The 15,221-nt window shown below is 37.9% G+C and overlaps 1 protein-coding gene across 13 annotated transcripts in view; it reads right to left on the reverse strand.

Annotated features, from left to right (window-relative positions):
* Positions 1-874: 874 nt before the first annotated feature.
* The window catches only part of Foxp1 (forkhead box P1), a 562,135-nt gene continuing 547,788 nt past the window's right edge, over positions 875-15,221 (reverse strand). For all 13 annotated transcript variants that reach the window (XM_063260468.1, XM_063260472.1, XM_063260471.1 and 10 more), the window contains 2 exons: positions 10,957-11,123; positions 875-5,598 (listed from right to left, as the gene is read on the reverse strand). In XM_063260468.1, coding sequence (XP_063116538.1) covers positions 5,454-5,598; positions 10,957-11,123 — 312 coding nt within the window. In that variant the 3' untranslated portion in view covers positions 875-5,453. The remainder of the gene's footprint in view (positions 5,599-10,956; positions 11,124-15,221) is intronic.

The following is a 15,221-nucleotide window of genomic DNA, read 5'->3' on the forward strand; positions in this document are numbered from 1 at the left end:
TTTCAAACAGTGCTGGGAAAGAATGCTTACATATTGCTCCTCGGCAACAACTGCTGAATAAAGACTGCAACCATCTCCTGGCTCGCATAATGTGTTTGGAATTATATATGTGAAACAGTTTTTAAGTTAACATGGGGTTGGCTTTATACAGCACTGCGTTTAGTATACTGGCAATTTTATTTATGCTGAAAGATGATGCTTTAATTCATTAATCCCTAGACTACATGATATAGAATACTACTCAAGAGAAACAGCAATGTTTTGCTGAGGGTACATTTAAAAAATTTCAACCAAGATGGTTTTCGTGGGACACGGAGGTACTAGATTTCCACTATTTTCTCCCCATTGAATGTAGTCATCTAGCAGACTTTTGATAGAATATTTTTATAAAATCATTTGTTCTAATCTAAGCATTTATCATTATATGCAAAAAGATTTCTTGATGAGAATATTATAGACGGTGCATGTTTTTGACATTAGCATTTTATTTGGATGACTAATCTTGCAGATGTGAAATTTTAATGAATTATTCATGAAATTGCTTTCCTCTGAAATTTTAGTTTGCTCTTAATGCTAGTTATTAAACATTGTTTTTCTTTATAAAATTTGATGAAGAGAAATAAGAGTGTACTACTTCCTCAAGTGAACAGAGAGCCCCCCTTTCTTACCTCTTCCCAATTCTCTAAATGGATACCTTCACTTGGAAATCTTATCCTGAGGATAAAAGCTTTAGCCTTCCCTGATGAGGAAAGCTTTTACTTATAATTGATTTTAATTGTGTGTTGGAAGCAGCTGGTGATAAACCTGAGGCGTATACCTAACATACAGTATCAGCAGGTCAGGAGGAAAAAACTTAGGCTGTGGCGACTTTGACTACCAGTGTGAACAACCAGCATTTTTATTGCATTTGAGAATGCTATCATGTCAGTAATTAGTACTGACTACACCACATTTTTTTTTTATTGTCTGTATTCACAGACTTGGAATGATGGAATTACAGTTGATGTCAAGGAATGAGTTTCTTTTATGCCTTATCAAAACAAAACAAACCAAAACCAAAACCAAAACCAAAACCAAACAATTCTTGTTACTGGCAGCACATATACATGAAGCACCACGCTGACGGTCCAGACTTTGCCATCCCCATCAAGGCTTAGAGGGAACAGAGATTGCAGGGGCGATGCTGGGCCCACAAAATGCCTTTTGGATTGTAAATCTCATTCTCAGAACACAAGTGCAAAAATGGGTTGCAAAACATCCAAAATATCAGAAAAATTTGCCATTAACCAGAGGTACCCATAAGACTCAAAATCCTGTTAAGTGGAGTCAGTTTTGCACTTTTGGAAACACAGCTTGGCTGGACTGTGGAAAGGAAAGGAAATGAAATATTTTGTAATTTCAAATTTTTTGGTATTTAAGAAACTAGTGATTTACATTGTATTTTAGATTAGAATCCAAGGTTTTATCAGGTCTGATAGGATACAGGATGCTAGGAATGTGTTAGAGCTGTCTGACGGGGGCAGGACTGGCGGTCACTCTTCAAGTAAATAAGCCTTGATAGTTCACTTCATTGCTAATGTGGCAGCCTAATTCGTCTTCTACGGACAGGTTCTAAGGACAAGCAGGATGGATCCTCATTCCCGACAGTACATTTGTCTCATACAGGGGACTTTCTCCTTAATGTACGCTTTTCTCTGAGGAAAAAAAGTAACATTAACTTTATATCTTGGCACCTTGTATTTTTTTCATACAAAAGTTCAGTATTTTTAACACTCCTCATTATTAACCACTATTTCACTGATAAACTTTGAAAGTGTGATCCTGGAATTTCATCATGCAAAATATTTACTGCAGTAGAGGAAAACATTTTTGAAATAACATATTTTTTTCTCTTTTTCAGATGTATGAACTTGTTTAGATAGCCAGGAAGGCAGTGGTAGGATAAACACAAGGGATATGAATGTATTAAAAAAAAAAGAAAAAAAAAAAGAAAATCAGATTAGAACACATACACACTCACGCTCACACACATACACGCACAATCCTGTACAAAATGCTCCAATCAATGAGAACAGGAAAAAAAAAAAATCTGTCAACTATGTTACAATTTAAAAGAAAAAAAAAAGTTAGGGAATTTCTCCCTCCACATGTCAGGAAATGTCATCCAATATTCTTAAAGCAAGGATAACTAAATAAAATACATGTGCAGCATATTCTGCAATTCCATTACATACAGTAGTTTTTTTCCAAAGATATTTTTTTAGTATTGTTAATATAAAGCAGTTGCACAAAAAGCAAAGATGTTTTGACAAACAGGTGTATGCATTTATTCCTTTTTAGGAACAATATCTAAAAAAAGAACCGCCCTCTACCCTCCCCCAAAAAAGACAAAGATTCACACAGACACATTGGGATATATGTACAACATAATAAACCCCATCCTAAAGAAGCGACTGGAATACCCCCAAGGGATACAGAATCAGAATTGTAAAAATCATAGTGAAGTTTTCTTGCTGTAAAGCCTGAGAAAAAATTTTTTTTCAGTTGGTTCTTCTACAGGACTGTGATGCCTGCAAAGATGTGTAAATTCTAATTTTCTTTTTTTCTTTTTTTTTTTCTTTTTTTTTGCTACAGTCTTTAGACTAAGCATGCAAGACATACGACTAAGTGCAACTGAGTGAAATGTATTTTTTAAAATTTTAATCATTCCCTAAAGGTTGAACTGAGGTATGCGTACTAACAGTTTCTCATGCTGTTATCTTTACTCATGTCTAGCTACACATGCTGAGAATGAACTAATCTACCAGATTTTTATCCTCTTTTGAATACCAAACTAACCAGCAACCACTCAGTTTAGAAGCACAGGGCCCCCTTCCCATGACCCTGTCTGGCTACTGCCTGCACATCATGAAGCTGCGAGTGACCACAGACTGCCCTGGATACAGAAAGCAGAGTGAAGCTTCAAAAGCAACTGCAAAAGGCATTTTTGTACCAAGCTTATGAGTGAACGGGAGTGTTACTTTTTCTTTTTCTTTTTTTAACTAAAAATGCTGACCAAAGTCCAAAATGAAGGCAAAACAAAAAAACAAAAAATGACAGGAAAAGAAATCCCCCACCAAACTGGAGGATATGTGCCAAGATAAGCCAAAATTAATGCAGTGCTCATAGCACAGTCCTTAAACAAAAGTGGCATACAATTGTTCTAAAGGTTTTTTTCTTTTAATTCTAGAAATACTAGTATGTGGTCTAGTTCAATCACAAAAGCTTTTCTGTTCTTTCTGAATTTCGTGTTTACTCTCTCCTCTATTATACACCTCATTTCCAGTGGCATACATTCATTTCTTTCTCTCTGACATGGGACTCCATTCCTTCTGTATAACTATAATACTGTGTCCTGTTTTCATGTTCAGTAGCCCCACAATTTGTCTTTCTTTATAAGACTGAGTTTTGGTCTCTGAAGAGGTACAGAAAGAAGAAACAACTACTAGAAAAAAGTAACAGCTTTGGTTCCATTACCTCCTTGGTCTTCTGGGTTTACTCTGGGGTGAAGGAGCAGTTCTCTTTCTCAGGTTAGCAATAGCCTATAGCTCATCATTTGCCTCTAAATTCTTTCGCCTCCTTTGATCAACAATAAGAGGATATTTGGCTTCATCAGATAAAGCATAAAACAGAGAACATAATTTACTTTTGTGTAATATCTTTGGTAATTTTAGAAATAAAAGGTACAAAGAATATAAATTAAGCTCCAAAAGGCTCTCAAACTAAAAATAAAAGCTACAGTCCTAGATAAATAAATGTCAGGGGTAGTGGGCGCCAAGTGGAAGTGTGGACGGGTGGGAAGGACTGAGGTTGTACTGACCCAGAACCATCAGGTTCTGCAGGCCCTGTGCGGTTCCGCAGAAGCCCAGGGCTGACAGGATCCTCTACTGATATCCTCTGTTACTTTTTGATATCGGGGTGATGTGAAAATATTGCATAATGAAGTGAACTGCAGTAATGAATTTGCACATTTGAAACGAACACTTTTAGCATTGCTGAACTCAGTCCTCATTAACTCCCATAACAAGTTCAATCTGAAGTTTAATTTGCATTCAAACAGACTAATGCCACCAAGCACATCTGAACTGATGTATAAACTCAGTGCCATCACCAGGTTCCGCAGAGTTGCTTTGGGAAGCTGGCTTTTGGTCGTCCTGCAAACAAAGCAACCCTCACCAGTTACCCCCACTGTGTTGTCACACAGAATCTGCAGCCCTCTCTACTGATGTACAGGAGGGAGAGCATTCTGCAGGACTAACAGCAGTTCGAATATTAGGGGCTCTAGATTCTTTCACTCTGATACTGCCTATGTTTCCTTGTGCTGGTAGAATGCTGTGGCATTTCTTTCTAATGATGATTACTATAAAAAAAAAAAAAAAAAAAAAAAAAAACAGAAAATCTGAAAATTCCCTTGCCACCCTCAATACTGCTTTGCGGAATGAGTCTGCATTGTTCCTAGTGTGTGTCTCTATTTTTTTTTTCTGTCATTCATTCTCTTTCTGGCAGGACGTCACGCTTGTGTGAGAGGAGTTTCATGTGTAGAGAGAGTGCACCATATGGGACCTTTTAGAAAAAGACCAAAACGGAATGTTTTCCAACTTTCGAGAAAGGTGGTGATGTCTTGTAGGAGAATGGAATGAGTGACAGAAAACTACGAACAAGAAATGACATTCAGCTTTGTATAATAAAAACACCTATTAACATTCATCACAAGGTACAGAAAACTTTAAGCCTCCAAGAGGCCATGGGCCCAAGTGGAGGCCTGAGGTCAGAACTTAAAATGGTATAGTAGAAGCCAAAAAAAAAAAAAAAAAAAAAAAAAGCAATACATTAAAAAGTTTGGGATAATTATTTTTTTCACCCCTCCCCCCAACACACACACAAAGGCCTTCCCCATCCCAACTGGAAGCAAAAAACAAAAACAAAACAAAAAAAGAGTAAAGGCAGTGATAATCAACATGCAGTACTGTGCAAATAGGTCGTCCATTGGAATCCTTAAATTCTGGGCAAAGGCTTGGTCTGCAGCTTAGGTGCACAAGCTCAGTCGGGTGTCCTCAGAGTCCAGCGTTGGCAGGACTACAGTTCAAAGTCTGCTGCTAAAAGTAAATCAGTTTAGCAAATTTACAACACTGATGTTGACTGTTAAGAGAGGAAAATCCCAAGTACCAAACAAGTCCATCCAATGCACAGAGTACAAATTCCTTTTTTCAACAAAAAGTAGAAAAATCAAAAATACTCCCAAATGGGATTCTTGATGGCACTAAGAGTTAACACATTTCAGAGTTGTCAAAATGTAGTGAAAATCCTCCAGACTGTACAACAAATGGAGAACAATTTCACTGCTGACTTTTTGACGTGTTTTGTTTTGCTTTTTTTCCCCAATCTTCTTCCTTGGGGCCGACCAGTCCAGATGTTCACTCTATGTCCTCATTTACTGCTTCATCTTCATAATCTCTGTCATGGTCAAAATCTGGACTGTGGTTGGCTGTTGTCACTAAGGATAGAGGCCCTTCAGCTTCCTCTGGATCGAGAGGCTCTTCTTTGACGTGCACAGGATGCCTGGAGAAACAAACAAGAGGTTCAGTGGGGCTATTTCTCAGCACAATGCAATCTTCATGTTTGACGCAATCTAAAAGTCACACTATATAGCTGTGCTGTCCAATATGAGGGCCCCGGCCGACCATGTGTGCCTTTTCTTGTTTGCACTCACCATGTTTCAAGTGGTCAGTGGCTTCCCTACTAGAGAATCCAGAGAAAGGATATTTGGATGAATGCACACATTTCTTTTGGACAGGGCTAGAGTGCATGATCTCTGAAAGAAGCTGGCCTCTCCTGCCCAGTGGCATTTCTCCTGTCTTCCTGGGTACCCTGACCACCTGAGGAGCTTGTTAAAATGCAGTGTGGAAAGGATGTGGGGTAGGCCTGAGATTCTGCATTTCTCATGAGCAGTCTAGTGCTGCTGCTGGTCCTTGGACCACACATTTTGAACACCAGATAACAGGTCCCTTTGTGGCTTCCTAGGTGGATGAATACCAATCTTCAAATAATTACGTGACATGAGAATCTGTAATATAACAGTGGTTTGTGGGGACCATTGAGCGCAGAGGCTGGGCTAATCGTGGCTTGCTGTGTGTTCTGCTTTGCTAGTTAACATGCAGAACCTGTGAAAGAACTCTCCAGAGGACGACCCCAAGCGAGGTTCTATCATTAATCAACTTCAAGCAAACACAGCAAAGAGACACCATGATACATGCTTGAAACTCCAAATTAATGCATATTTTTACAAACTGTCAATAAGGCAAGAAAAGCCCTGCCAGGAAACACAAACGGAGAGGAAAAGGCTCGCTCAACAAAACAATATGATAAGAAAGCAGAGCCCCAATCAGAATAATAACACTGTCAGCTGTAAACAAGGCAAAACATGAGGCCCAGCTAGTAGAGGCCACAGGACGTGCACGGATGCGATGAGATCTGCCAACTTTCTCATTATGGACCAATGCTTGGTTCACAGGGATGGGGCCGATCACACAAAACCACTCTGATAACAATTGAGAAATGTTGTTCCGTAAATCATATTTACAACTGATCCTTTACAAATACAAATTACTTTCTATTGCAGGGCTTTTGATATGTAAAATAACCATTCAAGTTAAAATGCTCCCATCTCTGGGATGGAATGCAGAAGAGGGGATTTTTTTAATTGACATTATCAAGTATTAGTAGTAAGAGGAGGTCCTGGGGATGGCAGGCTTCCTAAATAATTGATACTGTGTGCAAACCCCAAAGGCCCCTTGAACCATTTAAAAACAAACAGGAGTGTTCTGGACTGCCCTTGAAGATGTGAACCTTCAGAATCAATTGACTCTAAAATTAGTACAACGTACCGAGTGTTTCTGGGGCTACATGTCAGATAAAGAGCTTTAGAAATCATACTCATATTCTTAAAAACCATTTGCAAAACAAAACAGTGCAGTTGTTACACAGTATCTATTTTTTTACATGTGCTCTCCATCTACATTTAATTTTTAACAGTTTTATTTATCTGTATTTCTGTGATCAGACTCAGGCCTGTGACACAATCTGCAAAGCCCAGCGCAAAATAAAAATGCAGGGGTCTGGCACAAAAATTAAGAATTTCAAGAGCGAAGTAGAACACAGTGTGCTATGAGACTGCGTAAGTCACACACCTGTGTGGTTCATCCTGTTAAGGATCCCTGACATTGTTCTGTGACCAACTAGGTGTACAGGATATCATTACTTTAAAAAAAAAAAAAAAAATCATGGGTTGGGGATATTGCTCAGGGGCAAAGAGCTTGCCTGGCAAGCACAATGTCCTGAGTTTGATTTCTGTTATGAAACAAAATCACTAATCAACTGCTTATTAAGGTTAGTTTTTACTTTTGTCTGTCTCCCACTGCAATTCATACTGCAGGTGTCACAGGCACAGGAGGTATATTTATTTTGTTAGCTTTTTAGTTGTTACTTTTATGGCTATGTGAGCATCCTCTGTTAACAAAAATGTATGTCAGTTCCTAACTACTGGGCCTTTTGTGTTCCTCTTTTGTCCCCCTTTTGCATAGCACACTAACCATTTTTTATCCATTAATCTTTCTACTTCTGTTGATTTATCTCTTTAGATAAATTTCTAAGAAAGGAATTGTTGGAGGAGCAAAGGTCAAAATATCTTTATGGTTCTTCTGATTTACTGTGATATTAATTTCCAAAGGGGCTGTATCAACTGAAAATCTCATCAGTACTCAGCATTATTTTTAAAAATTTGTTGCTTGGCATGTCTGGGTTATTTGCAGGCTACTTAAACCATGTTTCTTACATTACTAACAACACAGACTACTTTAGGTTTCACTTTCATAGTTTCACTGTAGAAAATTGTTACTTCATAAATTACTTTATCTCCTCTGACCCAATGGTTTTGGTAATGCTCACTGGATGGGAATCTTGGGTTTTTTTAGCCATGTACTGAGGCTCAAATATTATTTTTCAGATTAATATTCCTCCTACTCTTATTTTTTACACTATAAGCTTATTAATCTTTTTATAATCTGGAATCTGATCACATAAGGTAATATAAAGCTTTGAGTGGGAGGTGAAGATCGGACTTCTTAAAACAAAACAGAAATGTCTTAATGAAATTCTTGCTTTATAACTGTAGACTGTGACAAATGTTTTGTTAAGCTATGCACAACAGCAGCAAAAATGACTCCAAATATCTTTTGGAATATCTCCAAAAAAAAAAAAAAAAAAAAAACCTCACAATATCAGAGAATTTTTTGTTTTTCCCAAATCTATTGATTATTTATATACCCAAAGTCATTTAATGACCCTGTTAGGCTGGCTAGATGTACATGTGAGTGCCTTACATGTGATGGGACTCCCAAAAATGTTAAGAGCTAGACCCACTGAGTGGCAATCAGGTTAGATAACAAGGCTTTGAAGACTCCAGAAACAGGAAACCTGATCTCAGTGCATTTTTTGGATGAGCAGGTAATCTGCGTGCAACAAACAGAAGTAACTAAACAATGGATTCTCATGTAAAATGCAAATTATTTAAGACACAGTATTTCTTATACATCCAGTGTCTCCTAGAAACTGGTACTCAAGGACTCACCATGTACATTTTGCCCTTTGGAAGCCTTCAGGCACCTTGCCCCACTACCCTTCTCTCCAACATTTACTTCTGTAAAGCCTACCAGTGAATAACTGTGCAAAACCACACATTCCCCTTCCCCTTACATCTGAGTAATTCCTTTGTTTAGCCACTCTGGGAACACAAGAGTTTTTAAATAAAGCTGACTGGTGTGTAAATGCATTGTGTTCTGGGGGTGCATGACAGCATGCAGTATTTTGCTTTGTGGCTCTTTTAGCTCCTCTCAGGATAAAAATGTAATGCCCCAAAGCCATAACTGTGTCTACTTTTTAGTGTTAAAAAAAAAAAAGAAACACACAAAAAGGGTAAGAATCAAGAGTTCTGTTTCAAAACTAGGAATTAGCTGGGCTGTCATCTTAACAAGGTTCTGTAAGCCCTGCCATAAAGTTTATGACTTGATTTATTCCAATAGACTGGAACAGTTAAAAAACAATTTGCATCATAGCAGGCAATGCATATGGGACAAAAAGAAAAACCATGTCATTATAGAATTCGCTTAATGGAAGCATAGGGTCAAAAAGAGTAACCTTTTAGGACACTGATAGCAGCCACAGGGAATCTGCTGTCGACACAGAACTACATTTAGCAGACAGTGTGATCCTTAGATTTGAGCAACACACTCTGACATCTTTACATAGGCTTTCCTTCCTTTCTTAAAAAGAAAAATCAGTTGAAAATGGTTTCATTTAAAATTATGATGACTGCTGTAAAACAGGATTTTTTTGTAATCCTGGGGTTAACTCAAAGTTGTTAAACAAGTTAACTCATAGTTGATTTTATTGTCTCCAGTAAAATTAGCGTGATTCTAAAGAATTGCCTGTGAAACTTTGATCCAAACACTTTTTTCTTGCTAGAGATCTTTTGTACTAAATAACAAGAGGAATACTGTTTTTCACTGTCACTTCAGACATTTATTTGCCCTAATGAATATTTCTTCAAAGTAGCTCATATGCCAATTTACATTTTCTCTAAACTTTCTTGCTATATAAGTAAATACTTCTACCATAAGCATGATCTAAAGATTTATACGAGTGTGAACATAACAATAAAGTCAGAAACATAGAGAGGATGAAATATAGCAGCATTACTGTGAAAGACGCACACTTTCTTAAAATGTGAAGTAAATGCTGAGATGCTTCTTCATATAAATAAAAATCATTATTTCCATCTTTAAAGATCCTTTTCAAAGCACTCTGGGTATGAAATCCAAATGCTAGAAAATCAAATTTCAGATTCCCCAATTCCTCCAATTATGCTGGCAGATAACATTATTTTTCTTTGTCATTAGATGCCAATTCATTGTGTTTCTAATTGCTGCAGGTCATATTTTCCATTCCTATCACTCAAATCATCTTAAAATAAGATGTTGGTCAGTAATTCAGAATGTGTAGACAGTGGCCTATTCCAGGAGCTGACAGAACTGCAAACACTGAATTGGTTTATTCACTTAAAGTAGGCCACAGTTTTGCAGAAATTCACTAAAAGGGAGAGCCTCTCATTCCACAGCATCCTCTGCAAATTCAATCATCTGGAATAATGTGGTTTCTTTTGTCTGCTTTAGAAATGTTCATAGGAGGGAGAGGGGTTATTTTAGTAGTACCAAATCTCTCCTGTGACCCACCCAAAAGGTGTCATAACCTGGTGGCATTCACATGCAGCGTGGGCTACCATCACCTATCACACTTCAGTTATATGTGCACTCATTACATTGCCGTCTGCTACTATAATGCTCCTATTAATTTTCCTTTTGATATTTTAAGAGCAATCTATAAATCATGCCGCCTTTCATTTGTGCCATCATTAATGCTTGGTAATAACGTTGTACCATTGCATTCACACTGTTAAACTTAGCACGAATAACCAAATAAACAAGCATCTTTCTTTCTGCTAGTTTGGCATGCTGAAACATTCAATCAATTGCAAGCTTTTCTAGGTATGCGTTCTAAATTTTGGAGAGCACTACAGTGAGGTTTAAATAATAGCCTCAGATATAAAGCAGAAAAAAGAAAGCAAACATGCTTTCCATTTTACTGCCCTGTGCACTTGTAGATGAAGCTGATTACTTTTAATGAGAAAATTAACAAATAATCCTTTTATTCATTAACATTTCTAGACGCACAAATTTCTTCCTGTGTCCCACGAAATCAGAAACTACAGGAAAGGAATATGAAGAGGCCAGAAAAGGTTCTGTGTGCATACAAAGCAGGCAGTGGGGACCTGATGCAGAGATCATTTGGGTCAACAATACTCACACAGCTTGCATAGGGGATCTGCCTGGACTGCTGTCACTCTCATTGCTGTTCGTGTGCTCCATGGCCCCATTCAGCTCCTCTCGTATGGCGCTGGCTAAGTTGCCCAGAGTGGGATTTCCCATGGAAGCGGTAGTGTATAGAGGTATACTGTTCTCAGCCATTGAAGCCTGCATCAACCAGGAGAAAACTTATGAAGATACGGGGTATGCAAGACAAGCAAGCTATGAATTATAGGTGTATTCAATAAACTCCTGTTTAAAGTCATCGTAGCATGGTTGGCAAACACAGATTTCAAAGAAGTGCAGAAGGATACGGCTTTAAAAGTGACTTGTGCACATGCCCCAAGTAGGGTTTTGGTTTTGAAAAACTAACTGGAGGAAGCAAAGTGCCCTTTGAGAGTAAGTACTCAATTTGGTCATGCTTGGCACAGTCACATGGCTTAGACAGGGATATTTAGTGTGAGATTTATATCTGATTTTTTTTTCAAGAGAAACTGAATATTTCTAGATCAGAGTGAAATATAATGGAATTCTCATTTCTTATCCATTTTGATGACTCCACTATTGGATAGCAGAGATCTGATCCGATTATTCTGGCCATACTGCTCAAATTTATGAGAACGTCCATAAACATTTACCTCTTAGATCCTATAGAAAAGGAAAAGATTATAGAATTGGAATCAATTTTTATCTTCCCTCATCATTTCTGTTTGAATGGTTTTTCAATCTGTTTAGTGAAGTTTGAGATAATCAGTTGAGGGTAACACTGCAGTCACTTGGGACTTTAGGCCCAAAGAAAAATCTCTGGCAAAAAGGAAGCTCTAAATCTTATTTCTTCTTGGTGCCCATGCACATCCATATTAAAGGTGACAAAATCACTCCAAATGAGTGTCAGCAAAAAAGTGGAAATGGAAGAAAAAAACTTACTCGCATTTTGTGGTAGGATACTGTTTACTTCCTACCTTCTTACCTTTGAATAAAATGCCCATCCTGTCTACAAAGGAGACAGTAGCCAAATATATTATTAGACTAAAATGTCTGCATTTGTTTCATTTGTGAACGGTTGGGACACAGTGGTTTTTCATTTTATTGAACAGGACAGACTTGGAAAAACTGGCAGCAGTAATTAGACCAAGATTTATCAAAACTGTCCTCTTGCAGACTACACTATGCCTGGTTTTCCATCCAAATGAGAAAAAAGTACAATCACAAGACAATCTGGCATGGTGACTTCAATTGGCCCATCAAGCAAGAGTCCAAACTATTCCGGAAATCCTGGCAATAAAGAAAAGGTATGAGCCAACTATGAAGAAAAAAGGGAGCAAAGCTGGGCAGCAGGGTGTCTGCCTAGCATGACAATTGAAGCCTCACTCACTGTATGAACTCCAAAGCCAGAAATGCTTTCTAGAGATAAGTCCATCTGAGGCCAGTACCCACTCACCCAATCCAGTGGTGCCTAACAGACTATTTCAAAGCTGGGTCCTCTGCAAGTCTACAGCTTTTCCTTTCCTCTGCTTTTGGATGTATTATACTGCCTTCTTTTAAAAAGTAGGGAAAATATCCTATTTTTATAAACTCATTTTAATTGACATTCGCCACTTTCCTCTTGTGTTAAATGGTTTGCATTAAGTACTTTTTTCACTAGATCACTTATAAATGAAATAAAGCATTTTTACAGTTCTGGGAAAAGCAGTGATGTAGTATTATTAATGCAAACTGAAGTTGGATAACCAGCTGCATTTTAGACAATGAAGTGGTCACACCTTTCCCTGTCATGGAAACACCAGAAAGCAATGTTCACAGCACACACTCACTGTTAAGCTACTGTCAGGGGCAAACAAAAGGCCGTGGTTAGCTTAATATTTCAGCAGATTCACTTAGAAGTCAAAACAAAAATGAAATGATTTTTAAGAGTTGCTGGTATGAGGCTCAGTGGTGGAAGCACCTACCTAGCAAGTGCGAGGTCGTGAGTTCAATCCCTGGTACAAAACAAAACAAAACAAACAAAAAAACCAAAGCATTGTTTGGATGAGTTGATCACTCTGTGGTCAGGATAACTCTCCTGGGATAAATATTTATTCTTCTTGGTTCTCAACAGTGCTCTAGTTTAAACCATTTCTGATTGAGATTGAATCTTAGAACATAGGTGGGGACCCAACTACGGCAGTGAAGAAAGTCAGCCAAGGTGATCCCCCTTATACTCAATCCCTGACTGTCAGACAAGATGTTATGTGAAGAAAACCATCTTTGTCTCTTTAAAAAATTACAAAGGGGCAACAAAGAGATTCTGTAACCTCTCTCTTGAATATTCTTTGTTGAGCGAATAATCAGAGCAATCCAGGTTAGAAAATTTTTTATCAACTGCTTATGCCTGTTTCTCTGTAGTCAATGTCCCCTAGGAGCAGGCATGTCACATGTTTTATAATGGACTTAATTATATAAATGATCCTCTGCACAGTGTGTGGCTTCATGTCAAACCGGCACCTCTGCCAAAGAAATGAAGGTGCTTAAGTAATGGTGCAGAAGTCCGTAAGTACCACTGCTTCTGGAACATTAACTGCTCTGAGATCCTCAGGGGAAAGGCAGTCTATAAATACGAAGCTTTACGGTTACCCTTAGTTACTTCACTTTTTCAGAGCATAATGCAATCTGTCCCAAGTTCCATGTTTTATTTCTGTAGTGGATTCTGCTGTCCTATTTTATAAACTGTATATCATGCATTATGTTGCTCTAGTAATTTTTTAAAGATATTGTTCCACTATTATTTTAACTTGTCTTTGGAAATGGGTGATAATGAAAAAGAAGGCCTGCTGGTAGAATCTTTTATTCAATTTGCACAGAAGAAAGTTACCTTATAACTGTCTACTGATTGAGGATCCAAATTCATAGAAGAGAGGGAAATAATCCACCCCTCAAACCATGAATTTTTAGCAACTTATTTGCCTTGGTATAGACTGTTCTTGGAAAATGACAGGATGGTTTTTGGCTGCCACAGGAACAAGGAAGTGTACAGAGGATGCAAAAGCAAATGGCTTGGAGAGAAGACACGAACAGTTTTGTAAGGATAAAGCATACTAATTGAAATCAGTCACATAGTTAAGGGAAGGAATCCAGGGTGATCATTTTTATTTATTTATTTATTTATTTATTTATTTATTTATTTAGCATTTCTGCATCATGAATGTAAAATGTGCTTTCAATTTAATACTATTCCAGACATTGCAGTCTTTAAATTCATTCTTCACAACACTCTAAAGAAAATAAGTTACTAATCAATGATATTTACAGTGGCAGCACCTAAGCGCACTTTCATTTACTCTTCCAAAGTTATGGTGTAAACTACAAGTAATTAAAAGAAACACAGAAAGTAGTTTCTCCTATTAAATTTAGTTCAGACTAAAAATAAATATAATTACTGAAATGCTAAGTTCAGTGAATTTGGAGCTGAACTGTGTAAGAGGCATATCCAGCAGGAGCCTTAAGATGCTGCTGGGGATCAGGCAAAACAGTTTTGCAGGGCAGCGAGTACATGCTCAATAAATATTTGCTTACTAAACAGTGAGAACCAGGCTCCTGTCGGTATCTCCTCCTTCCCTATCCTGTTCCCATAATGCCAAGTATCTCAAATGGCTATTCAGTTTTTGTTTCCCTATTGGTGCTCTATTCTAAGAAATGTTTTATATGTTTATGCATTTGGAAGGGCACACACCAGCATAGCATCTAAGAACCAGTGTCTGGCTGCCACAGCCCCCATGGGGAACAGGTGAGGTAATAGAAGTCTGCCATAGTGTTGGATTACCAGAGGCAGACTGCTTTTCATCTACAAGTTACAAAGATTCCTTTGGCCTATCTTTTAGGACAGGCTGGGTAAATAAAAAACAAACAAGAGCACTGGCCCAAAGGATATTTCTCCCTATGAACTTCTGTGGGGAACTTGAGCACTATATTTAGGGACTCAAGAGTAATTCTTTGACTGGAAACACAACTTGACAATGTGGTAACTGAAAAGTGCCACAGTAAGTAAAATGCTGGGTGTCTCCTCCCTCTTACTCAGACTGTTGCATTCCCCAGGGCCCCAGGACCACTGGTGATGTAACAAGTGTTTGGTTCATCAGTAGAAAGCAGACATTCTGTGTAGTTATTATGTAATCTTGACCAACCTGCTGGAAACCTACACTTATTTCTTAAGCACTTCTACTGTTTTAATAACAGTTTACTTACCCAAGTGAGACAAACTCAAACTACCTAGTCCCTCAAAACACATGA

Source organism: Cavia porcellus, unplaced genomic scaffold, assembly GCF_034190915.1.
Source record: "Cavia porcellus strain 051 isolate PalLab524CR breed Dunkin Hartley unplaced genomic scaffold, mCavPor4.1 scaffold_13, whole genome shotgun sequence".
Classification (NCBI taxonomy): Eukaryota; Metazoa; Chordata; class Mammalia; order Rodentia; family Caviidae; genus Cavia; species Cavia porcellus.